The following is a 24,106-nucleotide window of genomic DNA, read 5'->3' on the forward strand; positions in this document are numbered from 1 at the left end:
CTCCTTCTGACAGGAACTTCCTACAGACCAGGTTTGAATGATGCCTGAGTGGACATACAAAACTCACAAGTTCCTGGCTCTCACGGCTCCTATGCAGAGGGTTAGTCGAAGAAGGAGGGGCATCGCGAGGGGCGTCGGGGGACGGGGGACTGTGCCTCACTGCCCTCGCCTTCTCCAAGAAACCCGTCTTCAACAGAGTCGAGAGAGCCGGCAACTTGTGAGGTGTGCATGTCCTGGTGAGCCTCCACCTTTTATAGGTGGGTGCAGCCTCGACTGTACAGAGACAGACCAGACCAGCTGCACCACACAGACACTTCAAACCTCATCTGAGGACAAAAAACATATACATACATATATATATATATATCTCACTATTAAAAAAATAATAAAGTTAGGGTTCCTTTACAATGTCAGAAGGAGGGAGGCACTAAGGCACCGCCTTCCGCCCCTCGACGCCCTCGCGGTGCCCCCTCCTTCTGACAGGAACTTCCTACAGACCAGGTTTGAATGATGCCTGAGTGGACATACAAAACTGACAAGTTCCTGGCTCTCACGGCTCCTATGCAGAGGGTTAGTCGAAGAAGGAGGGGCATCGCGAGGGGCGTCGGGGGACGGTGGACTGTGCCTCACTGCCCTCGCCTTCTCCAAGAAACCCGTCTTCAACAGAGTCGAGAGAGCCGGCAACTTGTGAGGTGTGCATGTCCTGGTGAGCCTCCACCTTTTATAGGTGGGTGCAGCCTCGACTGTACAGAGACAGACCAGACCAGCTGCACCACACAGACACTTCAAACCTCATCTGAGGACAAAAAACATATACATACATATATATATATATATATCTTACTATTAAAAAAACAATAAAGTTAGGGTTCCTTTACAATGTCAGAAGGAGGGAGGCACTAAGGCACCGCCTTCCGCCCCTCGACGCCCTCGCGGTGCCCCCTCCTTCTGACAGGAACTTCCTACAGACCAGGTTTGAATGATGCCTGAGTGGACATACAAAACTCACAAGTTCCTGGCTCTCACGGCTCCTATGCAGAGGGTTAGTCGAAGAAGGAGGGGCATCGCGAGGGGCGTCGGGGGACGGGGGACTGTGCCTCACTGCCCTCCCCTTCTCCAAGAAACCCGTCTTCAACCGAGTCGAGAGAGCCGGCAACTTGTGAGGTGTGCATGTCCTGGTGAGCCTCCACCTTTTATAGGTGGGTGCAGCCTCGACTGTACAGAGACAGACCAGACCAGCTGCACCACACAGACACTTCAAACCTCATCTGAGGACAAAAAACATATACATACATATATATATATATCTTACTATTAAAAAAATAATAAAGTTAGGGTTCCTTTACAATGTCAGAAGGAGGGAGGCACTAAGGCACCGCCTTCCGCCCCTCGACGCCCTCGCGGTGCCCCCTCCTTCTGACAGGAACTTCCTACAGACCAGGTTTGAATGATGCCTGAGTGGACATACAAAACTCACAAGTTCCTGGCTCTCACGGCTCCTCTGCAGAGGGTTAGTCGAAAAAGGAGGGGCATCGCGAGGGGCGTCGGGGGACGGGGGACTGTGCCTCACTGCCCTCCCCTTCTCCAAGAAACCCGTCTTCAACCGAGTCGAGAGAGCCGGCAACTTGTGAGGTGTGCAGTCCTGGTGAGCCTCCACATTTTATAGGTGGGTGCAGCCTCGACTGTACAGAGACAGACCAGACCAGCTGCACCACACAGACACTTCAAACCTCATCTGAGGACAAAAAACATATACATACATATATATATATATATATCTTACTATTAAAAAAACAATAAAGTTAGGGTTCCTTTACAATGTCAGAAGGACGAAGGCACTAAGGCACCGCCTTCCGCCCCTCGACGCCCTCGCGGTGCCCCCTCCTTCTGACAGGAACTTCCTACAGACCAGGTTTGAATGATGCCTTAGTGGACATACAAAACTCACAAGTTCCTGGCTCTCACGGCTCCTATGCAAAGAGTTAGTCGAAGAAGGAGGGGCATCGCGAGGGGCGTCGGGGGACGGGGGACTGTGCCTCACTGCCCTCCCCTTCTCCAAGAAACCCGTCTTCAACCGAGTCGAGAGAGCCGGCAACTTGTGAGGTGTGCATGTCCTGGTGAGCCTCCACCTTTTATAGGTGGGTGCAGCCTCGACTGTACAGAGACAGACCAGACCAGCTGCACCACACAGACACTTCAAACCTCATCTGAGGACAAAAAACATATACATACATATATATATATATATATCTTACTATTAAAAAAACAATAAAGTTAGGGTTCCTTTACAATGTCAGAAGGACGAAGGCACTAAGGCACCGCCTTCCGCCCCTCGACGCCCTCGCGGTGCCCCCTCCTTCTGACAGGAACTTCCTACAGACCAGGTTTGAATGATGCCTGAGTGGACATACAAAACTCACAAGTTCCTGGCTCTCACGGCTCCTATGCAAAGAGTTAGTCGAAGAAGGAGGGGCATCGCGAGGGGCGTCGGGGGACGGGGGACTGTGCCTCACTGCCCTCCCCTTCTCCAAGAAACCCGTCTTCAACCGAGTCGAGAGAGCCGGCAACTTGTGAGGTGTGCATGTCCTGGTGAGCCTCCACCTTTTATAGGTGGGTGCAGCCTCGACTGTACAGAGACAGACCAGACCAGCTGCACCACACAGACACTTCAAACCTCATCTGAGGACAAAAAACATATACATACATATATATATATATCTTACTATTAAAAAAATAATAAAGTTAGGGTTCCTTTACAATGTCAGAAGGAGGGAGGCACTAAGGCACCGCCTTCCGCCCCTCGACGCCCTCGCGGTGCCCCCTCCTTCTGACAGGAACTTCCTACAGACCAGGTTTGAATGATGCCTGAGTGGACATACAAAACTCACAAGTTCCTGGCTCTCACGGCTCCTCTGCAGAGGGTTAGTCGAAAAAGGAGGGGCATCGCGAGGGGCGTCGGGGGACGGGGGACTGTGCCTCACTGCCCTCCCCTTCTCCAAGAAACCCGTCTTCAACCGAGTCGAGAGAGCCGGCAACTTGTGAGGTGTGCAGTCCTGGTGAGCCTCCACATTTTATAGGTGGGTGCAGCCTCGACTGTACAGAGACAGACCAGACCAGCTGCACCACACAGACACTTCAAACCTCATCTGAGGACAAAAAACATATACATACATATATATATATATATATCTTACTATTAAAAAAACAATAAAGTTAGGGTTCCTTTACAATGTCAGAAGGACGAAGGCACTAAGGCACCGCCTTCCGCCCCTCGACGCCCTCGCGGTGCCCCCTCCTTCTGACAGGAACTTCCTACAGACCAGGTTTGAATGATGCCTTAGTGGACATACAAAACTCACAAGTTCCTGGCTCTCACGGCTCCTATGCAAAGAGTTAGTCGAAGAAGGAGGGGCATCGCGAGGGGCGTCGGGGGACGGGGGACTGTGCCTCACTGCCCTCCCCTTCTCCAAGAAACCCGTCTTCAACCGAGTCGAGAGAGCCGGCAACTTGTGAGGTGTGCATGTCCTGGTGAGCCTCCACCTTTTATAGGTGGGTGCAGCCTCGACTGTACAGAGACAGACCAGACCAGCTGCACCACACAGACACTTCAAACCTCATCTGAGGACAAAAAACATATACATACATATATATATATATATATCTTACTATTAAAAAAACAATAAAGTTAGGGTTCCTTTACAATGTCAGAAGGACGAAGGCACTAAGGCACCGCCTTCCGCCCCTCGACGCCCTCGCGGTGCCCCCTCCTTCTGACAGGAACTTCCTACAGACCAGGTTTGAATGATGCCTGAGTGGACATACAAAACTCACAAGTTCCTGGCTCTCACGGCTCCTATGCAAAGAGTTAGTCGAAGAAGGAGGGGCATCGCGAGGGGCGTCGGGGGACGGGGGACTGTGCCTCACTGCCCTCCCCTTCTCCAAGAAACCCGTCTTCAACCGAGTCGAGAGAGCCGGCAACTTGTGAGGTGTGCATGTCCTGGTGAGCCTCCACCTTTTATAGGTGGGTGCAGCCTCGACTGTACAGAGACAGACCAGACCAGCTGCACCACACAGACACTTCAAACCTCATCTGAGGACAAAAAACATATACATACATATATATATATATCTTACTATTAAAAAAATAATAAAGTTAGGGTTCCTTTACAATGTCAGAAGGAGGGAGGCACTAAGGCACCGCCTTCCGCCCCTCGACGCCCTCGCGGTGCCCCCTCCTTCTGACAGGAACTTCCTACAGACCAGGTTTGAATGATGCCTGAGTGGACATACAAAACTCACAAGTTCCTGGCTCTCACGGCTCCTATGCAGAGGGTTAGTCGAAGAAGGAGGGGCATCGCGAGGGGCGTCGGGGGACGGGGGACTGTGCCTCACTGCCCTCCCCTTCTCCAAGAAACCCGCCTTCAACCGAGTCGAGAGAGCCGGGAACTTGTGAGGTGTGCATGTCCTGGTGAGCCTCCACCTTTTATAGGTGGGTGCAGCCTCGACTGTACAGAGACAGACCAGACCAGCTGCACCACACAGACACTTCAAACCTCATCTGAGGACAAAAAACATATACATACATATATATATATATATATCTTACTATTAAAAAAACAATAAAGTTAGGGTTCCTTTACAATGTCAGAAGGAGGGAGGCACTAAGGCACCCCCTTCCGCCCCTCGACGCCCTCGCGGTGCCCCCTCCTTCTGACAGGAACTTCCTACACACCAGGTATGAACAACATAAATATGGAGAAAACTAACCTTAGAAACATGCAGGGTGACGGGTGACAGGAGATAGCAGCATTGCAGACATGAGGACAGGCAGACAGTTCAGGCTGTGTGAGAGTCAAGTTCACTCCTACATATGACCTCCTATCGCAGAATGCGTTACTGTGACAACGCAGGCTTTGTGCTTTGAAGTGTGGTGATTGGTGACGTAGTTGGAACGGCCCGGATAAATTTGAAAAAGGCGTTTTCGTTTGAAAACGCTACCGTTTTCACAGAGTTGTGCGTCCACATTGAAACGGCCGAAAACGCTTACGTTCCAGTACTGCGCATGCGTGAAACGCAAGGTGACTCGACCTGCCTCATTTCCGTCTGCCGTTTATTTACTTTCCGGCTCTTTGAAACGTCGCGGCAAAATGTCGAGGAAAAGCCACCAGTTTTTTAAATGGACTAACAATGAGGTGGAGTTGTTGCTGCAAGTAATACAAAAGTACAAAGTTGCAAAAGCGATTGAGAATTAAAGAATTTGAAGAAAAGCTATCTGGAGCATGTACAAACTGATATTAATCTTTAACGGGGCTGTCACAATTTATCACATGATTGCATCACTTGACTAGGCTATGTCCACATGTATGGGTATTTTTGAAAACGTAGATTTTTCTATGCGTTTGTACCTTTCGTCCACACGTTTCGGCCACTGAAAACGGAGAGTTTTAAAAATTCCTGCCTGGGTGGAGATTTTCAAGAACTCCGTTTTTGCCTTTACTATGGACAAGGAAAACGGAGAAAACGCAGGGTCAAAGGTGTGCGCCTTTTTTGATGTCACACTGTGCGCCAAGTTATTGTTTCGGTGAAATTAATTTCTACAATGGCGGACTTAGACAAAATACTGTTAATTTTACTCTCTGTGGTGTTTAAATGCTTACATACACAGACAGTTACTGTCCCTCCACACATAGGACTCACTTCTGCTTCTTTGCGCCGCCATCTTTGTTTACTCTTTCCCACCCAGGCGTCTAGACATCTGATTGGCCAACATTTCTACACGTTAGGAATATATCGCCACCTGTTGCTTTGGCATGCTCCTGGCAGCATTTTCCTTCGTTTTTGGTGTTGAGGTGTGGATGGGATTTTTTAAAAAAAACCGAAAAATCTCAGTTTTCAGAAATACCCGTGTACGTGTGGACGTAGTCTACAATGTATTGTGGCGAGCTCAGACAAGGAGGAGACGGAGGTATCGTTTGGTCTTGCTTCCCGTGAGCTAGCCAGGGAGCACAGCCGTTTATTCACATTTGCAGAAGAACACTGCCGCTAGCTAACTGCTTAGCGCGGCAACAACAACAACAACACAGGGCGCCCTCTGACCCCGGAAGGACACACCGTCGCAGCGAGAGGGCGTCACCTGTCACTATGGCAACATAAACAAAACATAACTGTACAAACAGAACCCCGAGCAGCCCTGACCCACTACATAATCATTGTTTTTAAAAAGGCTCCAGTTCGCTTTCCACAATGCTACGCGAAAACGGCGTCAAATGTATACGCTTTGGAGAGCGTTTTCAAAACGCTGCGTTTTCCTTGACCGAAAACGCTGTCTCAGTGTGGACGGAAGGCTAAAACGGAGAGAAAAAGATGCGTTTTCAAACGAAAACGCATCTGAGTGATGAGTCATGATAGCATTACAGGCTGTTCACTTTTAAGTGTGGTAATTAGAAATATTGCAAAATAAAATACACACAAATATACTGTAAGAAAAGGCTTTTATTTTTTAGTATATGCTGAATTATCAGTTTCAAAGCTACTCTACCAGAGTTTCACTAAAAAATGAAACAAAGGATAAGTTTTAACCCTTTCATGCATGAATTATGACAACCTCTCAGCGAATAGCTTCTCTAAAATCAATAGAAACCCAACATTAAGTTCAGCTGAAGGTCAAACTGCAACAAAAAACTCTTTAATCAACAGTTTACGTTAAAAACGGCTTCTTTTTTTGGAAAAAAATAAAATAAACGAACAGAAATCCCAGTACAGTACAGTTCCTTTGTATCGTGCTGCTGCCACCTGCTGCTCTGGGGTGGGAACAACAACACTTTGGATTTGCGTTCGTTATCAGCAACAAATGAGTTTTACTTTTGAGGCTGCAGTTTTTAGTTATGTTTATTTGTTGGATCCCATCAGTTTTTCTTCAAAGAGCCGAAAGACTTTCAGTTACTTATGATAAACTGTTTGTCTTATACAAACAGATAAATACAGAAAACAAAGAAGAAAACAAAGCTTGTATTCTATTTGATTTTCAAGATATTGAACTTTATTTTTTCTATTTCACAGAGTTCTTTTTTCCATGTACTTTTTGTCCAATAATTTTTTTAATAATCAGATTAATGTTTATTTTAAAATTAAGAATTATTTATATTTTTTATATTTGCTATATACTGAGCTGAAACATCCTTCTGTGTAGTCATGTAACACATTATTTTAAAATAATATATTTTAAACAGGTGGATGCAGGAATTAAGAGTTAAAACAGAGTCTTGTTCCATTTAAGCTATCTTTATTTCACATTTATTTGTACACAATAAATACAGTTAAACATCCATGGGTGTGTAAATACGACGCCTGGCAGCCTCCGCATAGCCGACGCTGTAAAACGTGGGAGTTTTTACGTCCTTTTTAAAAAAAATGAATTTCAGATTCTGACTTGATGCATAATCAAGACCAGTAAACAGGTTAACAAAAAATTCTGGAATGGAAAAGAAACTTTAGTTATTCTTTTAATACAACAGGGTAAATGCAAACTTCAAAAATAAGTTTGATGTCATTCAGATCTCAAGGAGATCAACGAGAACGCAGCATCACGGCTGACGGATACCTCTTTTCCTCTGATCAGATTCAGCTACAGTTTAATTGTTTTTGTTTTCTTAAAATCCTAATTCTAAAAACAAAAAAGGGGAAAAAAGCTGTGCCATTACTTGCACAGATATCCATCTCTAAGCTCTCCGTAAACTATCAATACGATCGATAAGTCATATCTCAATCAAAGACACTACAATGGCTATTTACGGCTAAATAACAGGAAGTATTGATACCAATACGGCTGGTAAACAAACATCAAACAGGAAATATTGAACAAAACATCCACAATACTGAAAAGGAATAAGAAGACATCAGAAAGTGCTTCACTATAGATTTTAAACTGGACAGCTAGCAGCTCAGGATGGTTTCCTCCTTAAAAATAAAAGGCATCTTTAAACTGCACATGCTCAGTGTAAACTGTCCTCCCCAACAGCGACTGTTACTGGCATCATTAGTGTTGTAAAAACAGTTTTTTTCTGTATTATGCAACATAAAAACAAAAGAGTTAGACTGTGTGTTTGTGTGTTTACGTGCTATGTTTCCCACTTTAAACTTTTCCTAAACATTAGAAGGGGAAAAAAAGATAAGGGATCCAAAACAATCACAGGTAAAAATTGCCACTTTTCCCTTGTTTGTGTAACCGCGAGCGGTCACGTGTGTCGGCGGAGAGGACCAGCCTCTTTTGGAGACTTTTGGTTTGCTCACAAGTGCAGCTCTGTTGCATAGACGTGAATCTGATGGTGGTAACAAAGAGCTACGACGTGAGACACAACGGGGGCGAAATCATAACTATAACATAAAAAATTCTTTCTTCAATCCATAAACGAGGAGAAATTCTGTAGCTAAGGCATCCATAACACGATCAGTTAGAAGTGATGTTTTCCGACGAGCTGAAGGAAGAACTTATCTGTTTTCTTGCAGAGACTTTAATGTGAAACCGGAGCCAGGAGGCAGTTTATCTTAAACATAATCGACTAATGAAGCCAAAAAAGAAGTGAAAACATGTGCAATACCCGTGTGGAGCACGGGCAGCCTAAAGATCGCTCAGGTGAAAACAGAAAATTGATTTATGGTTTGCTGATGATGTGATATGCGATTATCAGACTATTTTTGCCCATTACTGCTCACAATTTCTTTGTATTTTGACTTCAAACAACATTTTTTTTTTGCGATTAAGTGTCAACAGAGATACAGAAAAGTGGTTACACCTAAAAAGCAAGGTCACTGAAGGCAGCGGTGTGGTTGTACAATGGTGCTGTAACCTTGTCCTGTCACCAGGGGGCAACGTCAAAATATCTGCTGTTGTCTTGTTGGCCCTTGGCTTACGGTGCATTCCAGATTGAGTCGGAAGTCGGGAATTCCTGAGCTCCCAGTAGTAATTTTCATCTGGAACTCCCCCTCAACTAGTATTTCCTTCTTGGAAAGTCAGAGCAGCCTCAACAATCCAAGATGGTGACAGAGAACATAAACATAATCTGCTCTGTCACTCACCTGTATTTGTGACTCATAATATAAGCCACACGCTAAGCACTTACCACATTCTATCAATGAACGTGCTGCAGCTAAAATAAATCCCATCTTACTTTGCTTTTCTGACTTTCCTGCTGGAATGCACAAACTCGGGAATGACGTCACTGCCAAAAAGGACCACAGACATCAGAACATTGACACAGCTGCCAGGTTGGAAAAGTGAAGCAACAAAAAAAAAACCTGTACTCTATTTACAGGCCACCAGGGGGCGACCCCTGCGTCTGTAAAAGACTTCTGGTCCTATAGAGGTCTCTGGGACCTCTGTGAACAGTTCCCTGATGTGTTCAAGGGTTCAGTTTCTCATTTCAGAACACAGCTGAAATCATCAAGACTCACTGAAGGGGTGTGAAATGTGTCTAAATCTAGGGAACACAGGCCTGATCGACGATATGTTCTGCAGACTCGTGTCTTTGTTCATAAACAGAAAAATGAAGGTAAAACACAAACGCTTCCTTCAGTTTGACCTCTCAAAGGTCAAGGTCAGTCCAGTCTAACATGTTTTACTTTAACATGAAACGCTGCTATGACCGGGTCTCAAACAACAGAAAATCCAGGGTCTGCTCATCAGCTAACGACTCTGTTTTATGCTGTCGGTGCGTTAAATATCATGAAACGCCTCATTCAGTCAGCTGCATGTTCTTTAGAACCAAACTGGCCGCTCGAACTGATGAATGATACCACACTGAGCTCTCTGCAAGGGAACGAATGAGCTCGACTCCCTAAAATATCAGCCAGCGAGTCCAAACACACTGATTTTTACTAACGGATAAAATGATGCTAACTTTTCTATCAACTTCTTTTGCTCGTTATCACCTTATTAACTGTTCGGGGGTGAGAATGAAGCCTTGTACAAACTCTGGGTAAAGTAGTGTTGAGAAACGAGAACACTGAACGGGAAGTTAAAAGAAAAAGGCGCAGCGGTGTTCCTTCTCCGAGTGGGGGGGCTTCTTCCGTCTCCAGGCGTCTTCAGGAGTTTTTAAGTTTCCTTGGGTTTCCTTTGGGAGTGTTTTTACGAGTCCCTGCTCGAGGGGGTGCCGCCTTCACACCAGTGTGATCTCAACCTCCTCTCGCCGCTTCACCTGCCCGCGAGGATGCTGCTTCGGGGGCGGAGGTGCGGCACGTACCTGTAAAAATCCACCGGCTCAGTTAAAATGAAGATAAAAAAGTCTGCTGTCATTTATGTCACCACAGAAGGTTTTACTCACGGGTCGGATGGTGCCACCGCCGCTCTCCGGGTATTTGGGGGGTTGGGGGGAGCTTTGTGCTGGACCTGAAGAGGGCAGAGGAGGCAGATTATTATTCACACCGGCCTTTTTTCTTACAGATAACCACTCACAGACAAACCAGAGATTCTTACTGTGAAAGGGGCTTTTGTGTGGAGCCGGCGGCGGTCTGTGGTGTCCGTTGTGATAGGAGGGTGGTCGGCCAATGGGAGAGGCTGTGGCGCTGCAGGGACTCGACACTGGAGAGGACACGGTGGGGGTCTGAAGGGGGCTGCTGTGGAGAGGTCCCGGCTGGAAGGGACCACGAGGGGAGCGGTCGCACTGAGAGAGTGTGGACGGGGAAGCCTTCAACACAAACAGTGGACAGGTGTGCAAACTTTAATATTTTATATAAAATAAAAAGAAATAAATTATTTAACAACACAGGACTTAGTGTCACAAATAAGTTGCTACAGTAGATTTGTACTGCGCTGATGTAGAGGCAGCTGATCCAGGGGGGGACACAGTGTGTGTGCGTTCAACCAGAAGAACTTTAATTGTGTAGAACATGAAATTTAAGTCAGCGTGAGCCTACCTGTGCGCTGCCGTCTCTTTGCCCATCTCCATTCTCGCTGGTCACGGTGAGATCCTCCACAAGAACTGCGGGGAACACACCAACAACGCCGTTAAACTCGCCCTCCCAGAAGCCATCGTCCTCGTGGGTCTCTCTGCTCAGGATGCGGATGATGGCGCCTTCTGGGAACGACAGCTCATCTTCCGTTTGACCCGCGTAGTCGTACAAAGCCTTTGCGAATGAAACTGCAACACAGACAGTGGCAACGAGGGTATTAAACAAAGCAGGAAGTCAAAACTCCGATATTATCTGGTGGAGGCGGATCTCACCACTGGAGTCTCCGTTGACGGAGCCGGTTGGGAGTTCGGTTTCAGGTTCGGTGGAGTTGCTGGAGGAATGGGATCGGGCGTCCAGCGCGGCCAGCGACTGCAGCATGCTCAGCAGGCTGTTGGAGGAGGGCAGCTGCAGGTATTTCTCTGGGACGTAGCCCACCTGTCCGCTACGGTTTCTGGCCTGGAAACACAGACAATGCACACAGACGATGACAACAGCCAAAAATGTTTCAACAGGAAAACTCCTAATGAGAAAAAATAAAGTCAGATGTAAAGAGTAGGGCTGTAACAATATCACTGCATCGTCGCCAGAATTTAATAACAGCCACAAAGAGAATAATAGGAGAGCTTTTGTTCTCTCTTCCTGAATTAATGAGACCTCTAAAATCCTAAACAAGCCTCTGCTGAATTCATGAAGCTTGATTTCATGAACCTCCACTCCCGCTGCTTACTTATTTTCATTCAGATTGAAAACACTCAGAGGTATTGGGATCTCTGTTGGGGCATGCTGTGGGGAATCACAGCACTAAAACAGATCTATATATAATTAAAATAAATACCCCAATAAAAACACTATATCTGTATATGAAAAGATAATCACCTAAGTAAATATACATAAAATATTGGCTCAACACGTGGAACATTTGCACAATGGCTCACAGGAAAGCCAGACTTACACAATAAACAAAAGTAAAACAGCAACAATGGACAATGTTCCTTCAGGGAAATGATCTGAAAACAATCACACACAAAGTACACAATGACTACACACCAGCAGCTCTGCAGAGGCGTTTATAAAAGAATGACTTCACACAATGATGGGAGCATCCACAGCTGACATTTCTACATTTAAGTATACACCACTGACCACCCGAAAAATGTCCTCAAAGATTTCTCAAATTTTCTCCCAAAGGTCCAGGAGCAACTTTGTAACAGTCTGTGACAAACAAAGTGAAAATGATAACTAAGTAGCTGGGAGATCATCAAATTAACATTTTATATCCATGACCAGGTCACTCCGCAGATCTAAAACTGATCAAGAGTCCACGAACCGCTGTTAAAAAGTAGAATCTGACAAACTGTGATCAAACCGGAGCGCTGCTGAGGCAGGATTGGATCACCATCAATCAGGATTTGGCCCAGATTTTCAGTAGCTGCACTTAAGGTATGAATTTAAAAACTGCCTCATTCATGAATTATTGCATTCACAAACTTGGGTGCCATGCCCGCCCACCTGCCTGCCCGGCTGGGTGACGAGAATCTCCCATCAGCTCTTTACAGCTGCGGGGCCAAAAAACGAAGCAGAGAACTGTGTATTTGTAAATTTTTTGATTTGTCTTTATGTTCAGCAGAGCTTCTACCACCCAGGCCAACCTGACCTGCCTCAATGCACCGCACGCATTTTAGTTGAATTATTCTAATTCCTGAAGCCACATCAGTCCAACTGATCCCAGAGAAACACTAAAACCAGCAGATAGTCTGTACCGGTGCGAGTTCTTATAAAAACTGAAACTAAATGTTTGTCAAACAGTCTAAGAGCCAGAGAGTGAACTAATACACAAAACAACCAACCCTCAAACATGAGAGTGCTTCTGCTACACAATTGTGTTTGTGTTATTTTTGTACCTTGACCCAGTCCTCCATGTCGCCATCATCGATGACCTCCAAGATTTCCTGCTCCTCGATGGTCAGCTCGTCCGGCTGAGAAGCCTGCAGACAGACAAACACGTTAATTCAAATTAAAGGTGCAATGTAACAGTTTAACCATCTTCATTTCACCCGTGATGTATATTTTTCAAATACCGCCACACTGGTGAACGGACAAAAATGCCCACGGTGGCTTCAATAACATCAGCCAGAACACTGAAGAAAACACTGAGACCATGCCTGCATTAATACCACACTTTACTCAGGACTCAGGTAATATAAAACAACTGATACTCCAAAGCAGCACAAAACTCAGACTTACACTAGAATTTCTGTACAAATTCAGAGAGCAGGTGTTTTAAACCTGGACACAGAATCATTAGTGCCACAAAGTTTGGGAAAGTAAATCTAAATGGGGGTTAAACACGACTGGAACTGATTAAAAACAGCCAAAACAAAAAGTGGCTTTACTTCAAAGTCAGAATTATAATTGGTGACATGTTAAAGATCCACGTCCAATCCAAATATTTAAATCATGTGTGGAGAGGTTAACCGTATTTACATCTTAATAGATTTTATGACGACATCCATCCAGCAGGGATGGAGGAAATCCCAGCCAGCTTTGTAGGCTAACACAGAGAGCATCCACATTATAATGCACCACACAGACGGCAGACTTCAACCACACTTTTAGAAAATATAACAGGAATGAACACTCAGCCATCGAGTCTCCAGCTGTCTGCGTCAGTAACAGAAGCTTTAATCTAACAAGTTTGTCTTTTAATGAAGGAGGAACTTGGAGAGAACCACAGAGGCACAGGAGAACATGACAAGACACTTAAAAAGATTTAAATTTTAAATCATATAATTACCAGAAAATATGGTTAAACCTACAGAATCTTAAAAATACTTTTCCTTTCACTTCCAGCCGTTTTATGTATTCTGCCTGAAAATGAGGTTTACGGAGGACAGAACGTGTAACTCTGCAAGTCACTGTTCTTCTAAAATCTCCATCTTCATCCATCAATATCCAGCTACACCAGCTTCCTGCATTTTCTAATAATGACTGCTTCTGTAACTCCCAACAAACACTCCCAGTGCTTCGAGCTCGAGGCAAGGCCGGCCTCTACACGTATTTTAACGAGTTGTCAATACAGAAAGCGCAGAGATGCTGCAACAGCAATCAAACAGTGTTTTTTTCCACAGCAGTGACACTGATTGTTTAGAAAACTAAACTCAGACTCGACTCGCTGCAAACACATGAGGCTTTGTAGATGTCACCATTTCTCTGGGCACTGACTGACTCATCGGCTACGACCCTGCTTAAGCGTGTGCCGTTACCTTGTAGGAGTAGAGCACTTTGCAGGTGAGTGGATAGTTTTTCAAGGTGCTGGAGGGGCTGGAGCTGCTGTCATCCAACACTTCACCGCTGTCCTCCATCTCCTCTTCATCCTCTCGCTCCAAATCTGCTGTTACCTACGGATGTTAGACCGACATCTGCGCTTAGGGCACAAATCTACAGCGCATATACTTCAAAACTACAGCACTGTGGAATTGGAGTTTTCGTCTTACGGAGAGTGAAGGATCGTGGGTACTGAGGTTGTTCCAGCGCTCGTTCTCCAGCTCCTCCATCACCTGGTTCATCGCACTCTTCAGCCACGTTTCAACCGGGACTCCCGCCTCCCTTAGCAGGTCCAGCCGGGCCTCGGCTTTTGCTTTCACTGTCTAGCAGCAAAAAAATAAATAAATAAAGGTGAGTTAAAGACCACCAGACTTTCACAACCCACTGACAACCCGCCACCCCCCAAAGAATAAAGAAAACACAATGAGATTAGTATGAAAATAAAATAAATACTTAATGTGTTTTAAACACCTCTGCTCTCTTCTAACAGAACATTAATCCTTTAAATCTGTCACTTCACCTTTCAAACCAGCAGGTGGCGCACTGGGGCAACTTTAAATAAGGAGAAACTGATTCAGAAGATGGAGAAATCGCTGATCTAGAAGTTCGAAGGTTACCTCTGCCCTCCGGAGACTCTGCCTGGCCACCTCCATCTTGGTCTCCAGCTCGCTGTTGTTTGGCTCCGAAGCTTCCTGGGTCCCGTACTCCTCCAGGGCCTGAAAACAAAACAATTACAACCATTGTGGTGACGTATACAAAGGAACACGGATGGAAACGGTCCAACAATAAAGCGATCAACGTAACCAGCGACATCTGGAAACAGGTCGCTGCACGAGCTGTGCTCACTTATCTTAAACTGGCTTTCGCAATAAACCAGTGAGACGGAGCTCTTGTCACTTTTATCCTTTCATGCCGCAGTAAAATATGGAGAAGTTTATGATGTCGAGGTTTATTATTATCATCCAGCTGACCGGCTACGCTGCATTAAAGGCCAAATTCCAGTTTAATGGAAAAAAGTGACACATCAGTGCATTTTGTACACTTCCTGCAAAGATTTTCCAGGGATTGTGTGAGTAAGGGGTGACAAACCACATCAGAATAACTCCAAACCCAAACACAGACACAACACGCACGTTTAGATTCAGAGACTTAAACTTCCCAGAGGATTTCCTTCTCTTTGCAGAACGTCACACAAATCATGTCCAAAGGGTCATTTTGACTCCTCTGGAATTGTAAAAACTGTTAAATTAAAATCCCATGATCATCATATTTCATGACTTTTCCTTATATGGGTTTATTCATTATATAGTGAAAGCAAAAGCAACAAAAATGACCACCACTCATACCTTTAACTGCTGAGGATATCATTTTGATAGGCATAGAAATTTATGTCAATGCCAATTTTATTTATAGAGCACATTTCATTACATGCAAAATGTGCTTAAACAGAAGAGGCTCAAGGCAGTGAGAACAAGAAACTAAAATTTAGACATGACTGATGGGTAAATATATTGTCTCAACTGCTGCTGTTGCAGGATGGGGGCATGGACCAGCTAATTTTAACATATTTTTAAATCCACAGATTCTCCAAAAAAGCTACAGGATCTATTTTTAACAATAGAGGGCTCAACAAGTAATCTGTAGCTCTAAAACTAGCAGATTTTTACACCCTAAAAGAGAATTTAAACATCAACTTTGTGGGACTTATTTTTAAAGGTGTTTTATGTTTAAAACCTGAATTTGCCAATTTTTTTGCTTCGCTTTATGAATCTAACAAAACACAGAAAAGTTGTTTCTGTTGCGAAACAGCAGATGGTGCTACGCTGGCACTGACCGGATCGTAACAGATGGACTTTCAGGACGTTTCTGTGTCGAACAGCCATCCAGTCAGATCGTCTCTTACACAACAAGAAAAGAACATGCTTATGTCATTACAATAAAGAAAACCTATCTCCTATGTGTGTCTGTTGTTTTAAAAATAACATCTTATTTGACTGACTGATTGATTCGATTTGAACTAATTTGGTTACTGGATCGCTGTGAATAACGATTACAAGCTTTACTCGGAGCACAAGGACCAGTGTTACCTGCTGTGTTTTCAAATATCCACACCGTGCTTTAATCATTTACATACATCATGTGTAACTTAATTCACTGCACGGTGTCTGGACTGTTACACCACGTCAGCATTATAAACCCTTTCTTAGTCGTCTCATGAACGACATGGTTATATTTGTTTCTATTTTCTTCTAATCAATAAAAATATAATTAAACAATTTCAGCCCCCCCGCCAGAAAGCACAATAAGGACATGATTCATGTCACATGAAGCAAGGAGAAGTTTCTGTATGTGGCTATGTTACGTCACACCGTGGCACATCTTTCACTCTTGAACGAGTTTATGTTTTTAATTCTTAATTAATTATTTTTTTTATTGTCAACATCTAACTGTTTGCTTGGTGTTCGAAGTGTCTCAGGCTGATATTTCTATTAAAATTCTATTAATTGAGCAGCCCTACTAGAAAGGATATGATGAAGTGTTTAACATGATAACATGATTTATGTCCTGACACTTTGCCTGTAGAGTCAACAGCAACAGAGTTAACAGCCACGAGTTTAAAAGTGTTCATTAAAACACCTTTGAACTTCTCTCAACATTAACAGACCACAGAAAAATAACACAAAAAGAACTCAATAACAATTACTACCTCACAGCGAACATGCACTACAACTGTAACACTGCATGACCTGCTGCATTTTATGACCCATTTGCACCACATGCATGCAGAACAGAAAATTGACACCCTATGTACTTATTGTTTTATTGTAATATAAGGAACTAATTGTATTACAGGGAGAAGTTGTGCACTGGATATGTGCACAATGAAAATAAAGTACTTCAGTAAACACACAGACTGACATGGTTACACCATCTTTGTCCTGATGCCTGCAGAAACTGTCTGTGTTTCATGAGGTTCTCACCTTCTGAGTGTGGATGATGCTCTTGTATTCTCGGGCCACGCGGCTCGCCCATTTCCTCGCCTCCTTATCCAGAGTGTGCTCCTCCGCCGTCCCGCTCTCTTTCTGCAGTTGCACCACCTACAGCGAAGGCAAACACACCAGTGTATAACAAAGAATGTTTTTACTAATAAGTAAACATTATCATTCAGACAGTTTTTGAAGTGTTTTATTCTTCAGTGAATTTTAAATATTTTTTAAATCCCAGTCATCACTGAAATGTAAGTTACAGCTTTTTCCCCAGTGATACAGATACAGGCTTTAAACTAACCGCCCTGATTTGCTCCAGGATGGCTGGTGAGTTTCAAGACTTCTGACGAGCCAGGTTTATATTTGTTGACTTTAAGGTGTGACGGTCTTCAGTTTTTATTTTCTTCTAAACCCCGACAAAATGAGTTAAGCCATTTCCACATGACATCAGCTGTGTGTCTGAATATGGAGGGGAGAGGCTGGGTGGAGGGAGTGTGGGGGTCAGTGCACTCTGGTGAGGCCCGCTCACAATGCCTCCTTTTCACAGATGGGCTGTTCACAGGGCCCGGCCTACCTCCTGCCCCTCCCTCCCAAACTCAGCTCTATTCCTTACCGGATCCCTCCGTCTGGTGCAAGTGGTATGAAGGGTGGGTGCAGGGGGAGGCAGGGGAGGCTCTCCACCACTAATGTTTTCTTTAGGAACAGGCTGCTGCTTGTTTGACTTCCAATGAAAACAACACCAGCGTTTGCAGTTTGAACAAATTGTCTAGTGTTGTCCGGCGGGGCAGAGGAGAAAAGGAGCGGCGTAGCTGGGCGGCAGAATCGGACTCTTTTACATCCACGAACGGGAGTCGTCACACATCGCTTGGCAGACCTGCAGCGTCACCTTACAGCCTGATAGGAAAATATTTTTGGACCAAAGCTGACATTTACATTAATTTTTATAGTGGGCAAAGAATCCAATAAAAGCCAAATGTGGCTGTAAAATTATTTAAAATAGACTTAAGGCCACAAGGAGACACTGCGGGCTTCATGAGCAGGTGCACCTGAATTAGCACCCATGTCAGCAATGGGACTCGTAAAGGAGTTTAGGATGTGTATTTTATATACGCATATCTACTTTTGTCACCTAAAGTGCAGCTCCCAGGGCAGATTTTGACCACAGCAGAGGTTTCAGACCTGAACTGGCACTGAAAAACAATCCAGGCAGTCAAGTTGAACTGAGAAATCCATAAAGCTGAGAGCGTAACAGATGCAAAACAGTCGGAGGGAAGCAAAGAAGGAAGGAAGGAAGAATTTAGCAACTCTGGAAAGTTATCTCAGCAGCATCATTTCACCAGCCATATTGAGGCAATCATGAGGTGAACAGCAGCATTTGATTTTCTGTAAACTTCTTACCTAACTTTAAAGGCCTGTTACATGTTACATGACCTGTTGCACAGGGCTATCATGTAGAAAGGGAGGTTCAGACCTGCGGGTGTTTTATAAAATAAAAATCCTGGGTCATTCCACACACACATGACCCCACATGAGCCCGTTACAATCAGCTGAATATATATGTGTAATAACTTTAGTACATTTTTAGGAATTATAGGCGCAGAAAGTGCATAGTGGTGGGTTGAAATGTAAAACTTTTTCAACTGCGCTTTTGAAGATTCATAATTTTATAAGTACAGGAGATATCTATGTGAAATTAACAGGGCTGGAAAAACACATTAAAGCTCTGGTAAAAAACAAACAAACAAAAAAACTGCAAATAATCAACTTTAACCCACATGCCACAATCTAAAGCCAAAATCTTGTTTCCTTTAATCAACTTTGAGTTGTTTCAAGTAGTTTCAAACAGCAATCCTGCACCAATTTAATCTCTATGATGTGGAGAAACAGAAGCAAACATCGGTGCTGCCGGATGTGTGTTTTCTATTAATTCACCGGCGAATACAGCATTTTGAGTAAAACTCTCAAAGCTCTTAACATGTGTGCTACCAAGTGAGTGCAAATGAAACTTCTCCATATTTATACCAGGATCATCTTCTAGCTGGCATCTGTCAGATATCAGTTAGGTAGATTTTGCCTGATGCTGCCGGATGGATTTTGATGGCCTCTAAAATGACTGAAATAGACCAGGTAATCACAGATAAAGAAGACTGCAGATACTATGTCTCTTTTCATAACCTTATGGCTCAAGATGAATAAACAACAAGTGTTTGGACTTCTAAAACGAGGCGAAACTCTTTGATTTAAAGCACAAGACAAAACGAGAGCTTGGAAGCAAAAGTAAATGGAAAACAGTGACAGTCTTTTCCAGATTACTGTGTCTGTATCTTGTCTTATAATCACAGGTCATTTAGCAGTGAGGACAATGAGCTGAGACAATCTTTAAAGCACGCGTTTATCTGTTTACACTTCCTGGAAGTGTGAAGTTCAGAGGAATAAGTGCGTGGTGTGCATTAACAATAAAAATGGAAAATGTCATTATATTGTGCAGATATTCCTCTGTGTTTAGGACAGCGACTAGTTAAGATATGCTTTTTAAAAGGTGCGTGTGTGTATATATATATATATATATGTACTGAAGTGCAAATTAAAAGTAGAGGTTGTGCATTTATTTAGGAAGATAAACAGTCTGATAAAGTCGGAACAAACACAAGCTGGAAATAGTCCCACGGTGAGGAAATGAGACGACACATCTGTAAATAAAAACTAAAAATGGGAAATAATCTAAGTTCCTGTGCAGGGCGAGGAGTACAGTACAAAGTCAAGAGTTCACTGTTCTGCCTTCAGGCTCATAGTTCAGACTAACAAAGATAAAGACCAATCACGCAGGACTTATTATGTTTCCTGCTTTGACTTCTTACCCAGACTGTTCCATAATGTGTGTGCAGCACTTTTGTGATTAAAATCTATTTAAATTAGTCGTTTATTTCAGTGCAGACAGATTATTGACACTCAAACAATGGAGCTACTTTGTCTGTTACTTACAAATTTTTAGAAAATTAGAAAAATTGAACATTTTTTCCTGCTTGTGTATCAATTTAGAGGAAAAGTCATCCCCCAGCTTCTCAAGCTTCATAATCCAGTGATCATGAATGTCTAAAAACAAAAAATCTTTTCTGCATCTGGTATTGTTGAGATGTTTAACTCTGGACCAAAATGGTGGATCTGCTCTGCCTAAAGCCGCTTTGAGCATCAAGGTCCTGAGCCCAGTCCAGTCCGGGCTTTTGTGGCCACGTGGCCCGGCCAGCTCAGCTTTCAGGATGCCCGTGAGCTGCTTGTTCCACTCGTCTGATTTTGTATTGATTGTTGTCTAAACAAATGAATCTGTCATCTGTTGAGCTTTGTTCCACTTCTCAACAATCTCCTCTGATCTGTTTTCATTACAGCATTTTATCTGTGGTTTCCAACCTGTGCAGTTCAAACCTGAAGGATCCACATTTTCACTTCACCTTTCTGCAGAAATTGATTTTCCGGTAAACTGATCAACACCTCCTGCCAACTAAATTAGTCAAACACGTACCTTATTTTATGCTACAAAATTTGTATTAAAAGCAACCCAAACACTTTGAGATTTGGATTTTAATAGTTTCAAAAATTATTCTTCAAGTTTTACTTGAACATTTTAGAGAAATCATGTTGAGTTCTAAATTTTTAAGGTTGGGGATTTCATTCCATGCATAATAAATACGAGTTTATCTTCCCCAATAATCACTAAAAGCAATCGCATGTGATATTTTATGCATTTAATAATGAATAAAAAGAGAAAAACATCAGTATTTACCGTGTCTGAGTCGACAGGCTGGAACATGAAGTCTGGTGCTTGCTGGAACACCATGTTCTTCTGCACAAACAGCTGCTGGTGAAACTCCTGCAGAACCTGCATGTGTTTCAAGGGAACAGACAAAAATATACATATATACTTATTTAAGGTTTATCACAAGCTTACAAATCAGCCCATGTCTAAACCTGCATAATTAACACTTAGTAAAGCCTTTAGGGTTCAGGCTTGCTCCCTATTTAGTTTTAATTTCTTGCCCACATTTATTTCTATTTAAAATTAACTTTAAAAAAAAAAAAGACCTCCAGCTGAATGAATTGTGGCCAGTGATCCGTGTAGCTTAGGGCCACATTTATAATTTTTTATTTTCCATTACTCTGTCAGTTTATTTCTGTCGTATTAAGTTATTTGATTTGCTTATAAAATGAACCCAAATCAGCTTTTTATTATTTTACACAAGTCAAATAAAAGAAAACGGCAATAACAATTAAGAGAATGACCATAAAGCCGTTTCTGGTTACTACCAGCTGATCTGAATGCTGATGACCACTCTGGTGTTTGTGGTCACAGCCTGACATTAAAAACGTATCACAGGCTCGAGTTCACCGCCTGCCTATTTTCACACAGACTATTTTTAACAAACGCTCACCCTCCAGCTGCTGAAAGCTTAAAGAGACAGTTAACAAATGACGTAAGATATCACTGTAAGTAACACAGGTGAAGGTACAAAGAGTTTTAATTCTAATTTCAGGTTTTTTCTAAAGCCAGCTAAAGCAGCCGGGGACTGGACCACCACCTGGACCACAAAGCTCTCTGCCCACCCGAGGGAGGACGAAGTACCTGTGTGGATATTTTAAGCTGAACTCATGGGGCACAGCTATCAGCTGTTCTGGAAAAACAAGAAACCTCCCCAGTACTGGTCCCAGGCTAGTAACTTTGGTCTTTTGAATTGTACTTAAGTTTGGCCCCTCATCAAGAACCAGTTGTCTTGGGGAGACCATACCAGGGGACAGCATAGCTTCTCCTCCTCAACTGTGATCATTCACAGAAAGGAAAGGAGCCAGTGTAGGTGGTTTGACTGGCATCTGAAATAGGAGGCCTCCAGAATGTCTCCTAGACGAGCTGGTAAGGGCAGACCAAACACACACTGGGACACATTATGTATCTCGGCCGGCTCGCCGTGGTATCCCAGTATTTGCTGCCCGTCTGTTGTCAGACGCATTTTTGTGACCATAAATACCGCTTAAGTGGGAAAAGGAACTTCTGGACATCTCTGCTTGGACTGTCAAAAAATGATTTGATAGAGGAACTTGTATTGGAAAAAAGAGGAGCAGGGTATTGATCCCTGTTGATTTACCCGTCAGTCTACAGTCATACCTTTACCTATGGCTAAAATCTGACACAAATGAGCATATTCTGAAGGATGTCTGAGCTCTGCCTTAGAAACATGATGAAGAGCTGAGTTATTTGGAAAGCTACTCGTTTACACTGAAAGGCACCAGAGTGGCGGCTCACTGTTCTCCAGGAAGAGCAGGAGTAGGTGGCTGGGGAGGGGGACGTCTGGGCATCATGACCGGACTCAGATAAGCAGCAGAAAATAGATGGAAGGAAATCAGGTTTAGTAATATCAGTTTTATATTCTTTAAATCAAAATCTCTGATGTATCATGACAAATATTTCTTATTAAGGTCTTTATCCACTTTTATCTTTATCTCCACACAGTAACATTACATTATATTTTCTCATATCAGTATGAGATTACAACAACAGCTTTTTTTGGCCCCCAAACTCCAGATAAACAGGAAAAAGGAGCATTTGGACAGTCGTTTGTCACAGTTCGGGTCAAATCTGGACAGAGCAGGCGGTGTATACACACCATTTTCAGTTTACTACTGAACTGAAACTAAAGAGGAGAAAGAACTGGAGTATAAAAAATGAAACATTAATGCACTGTTGGGAGTAAACTGTGATAATAGTAATCTAAGTTCAACAATTGTATTTATCTGAGAGGCATTACTTTCCTCCCATCAGACCCGTAGAATACAATTTAAACTCACTTTAAACATGCTGTTGTGCAACCCCTGCTTTAAAAAACTCAGCTTAGATCCTTCTGTGAAATGTCAAACCAAACTCCAGACTAACTTTTCAGTCTAAACTGGAAAAAAAAAACCTTTTAGACCCAAATGAAGTTCTTCGTGGATGAACAAGCAATTTTGGAAGTGTTCCAATCTGGCACTAAAACTCACTGCAGCACTGAGTCCGCTCTGTTAAGACTTTTTAATTACATTTTTTAGCAGCTGACTCGGGTGACTGTGTGCTGCTTGTGTTATTGGACTTAACACCTGCCTTTGACACCATGGACCATGAGATCTTTATAGGTTGGTGTGGTGGGTGGGCATCACTGGCTAAGCTCTCTGGTGGTTTACATCCTACCTCTCTGATAGAAGTTTCTGTGTCAGCACTGATGATTTTACCTCCACCTTTACTGCCATCCCTGGGGTGGGGGGCCACAAGGCTGAATTCTTGGACCTCTACTTTTCTCTCTGTACCTGCTGCCTCTTATTATTTTTCAGAAACACGGCATTTCTTTTCCTTGTTACAAGGATGACTGTCAAGTTTATTTCCCAGTAAAGCACATTGCTGTGTTCCCTGTTCAGCCTCACCTTGACCTCCTTATTGACATTGAGATGGACCATCATTACATATTAGGGTGATGATACCCAGTGGTAAAATACTGTCAAAATTAAGACCCTTCTCTTTAAATGCAATCTTAATACAGTAACACTTGCTCTTATAATAATCTCCTCCCACTGCTGCAATATGCTTCTTATTGGAATAAGCCAGGCCTCCTTTGCTGACCTACAGACGGTCGATTTGTAACAGGTACAAGTAAAGAAGAGCACATCACGCCAACTTTGGCTTCCCTTTACTAGCTTAAGGTTAATTTAAAAATACACTTACATTATTTTTAATAGTTATGCCCCATTAAAATGGGGAAAAACTATTAAAAATGAGATGTTGACTGTGACCTTACCTTTCTCTTTAAGCACTCCTTTATTGTTAACTTCTACAT

General features: G+C 43.4%; 1 protein-coding gene and 1 long non-coding RNA gene across 2 annotated transcripts in view; one reads left to right on the top strand and one right to left on the bottom strand.

The window, feature by feature from the left end:
* Positions 1-4,657: 4,657 nt before the first annotated feature.
* LOC146379602 (uncharacterized) lies at positions 4,658-14,895 on the top strand. Its single transcript, XR_014801446.1, has 3 exons — positions 4,658-4,735; positions 10,439-10,704; positions 14,807-14,895. It is a non-coding gene; the product is annotated as an uncharacterized LOC146379602 (long non-coding RNA).
* The window catches only part of LOC146379603 (F-BAR and double SH3 domains protein 2-like), a 45,128-nt gene continuing 28,282 nt past the window's right edge, over positions 7,261-24,106 (bottom strand). The window contains exons 10-20 of the mRNA XM_084940892.1: positions 21,037-21,132; positions 17,253-17,369; positions 14,889-14,987; positions 14,442-14,594; positions 14,211-14,345; positions 12,849-12,932; positions 11,220-11,403; positions 10,912-11,135; positions 10,472-10,682; positions 10,320-10,384; positions 7,261-10,238 (exon numbers count right to left, since the gene is read on the bottom strand). Of these exons, the coding sequence (XP_084797018.1) occupies positions 10,155-10,238; positions 10,320-10,384; positions 10,472-10,682; positions 10,912-11,135; positions 11,220-11,403; positions 12,849-12,932; positions 14,211-14,345; positions 14,442-14,594; positions 14,889-14,987; positions 17,253-17,369; positions 21,037-21,132 (1,452 nt within the window). The 3' untranslated portion in view covers positions 7,261-10,154. The remainder of the gene's footprint in view (positions 10,239-10,319; positions 10,385-10,471; positions 10,683-10,911; positions 11,136-11,219; positions 11,404-12,848; positions 12,933-14,210; positions 14,346-14,441; positions 14,595-14,888; positions 14,988-17,252; positions 17,370-21,036; positions 21,133-24,106) is intronic.

This window comes from Perissodus microlepis, chromosome 10 (assembly GCF_051167445.1).
Source record: "Perissodus microlepis isolate ML-2025 ecotype Zambia chromosome 10, ASM5116744v1, whole genome shotgun sequence".
NCBI classification, from domain to species: domain Eukaryota; kingdom Metazoa; phylum Chordata; class Actinopteri; order Cichliformes; family Cichlidae; genus Perissodus; species Perissodus microlepis.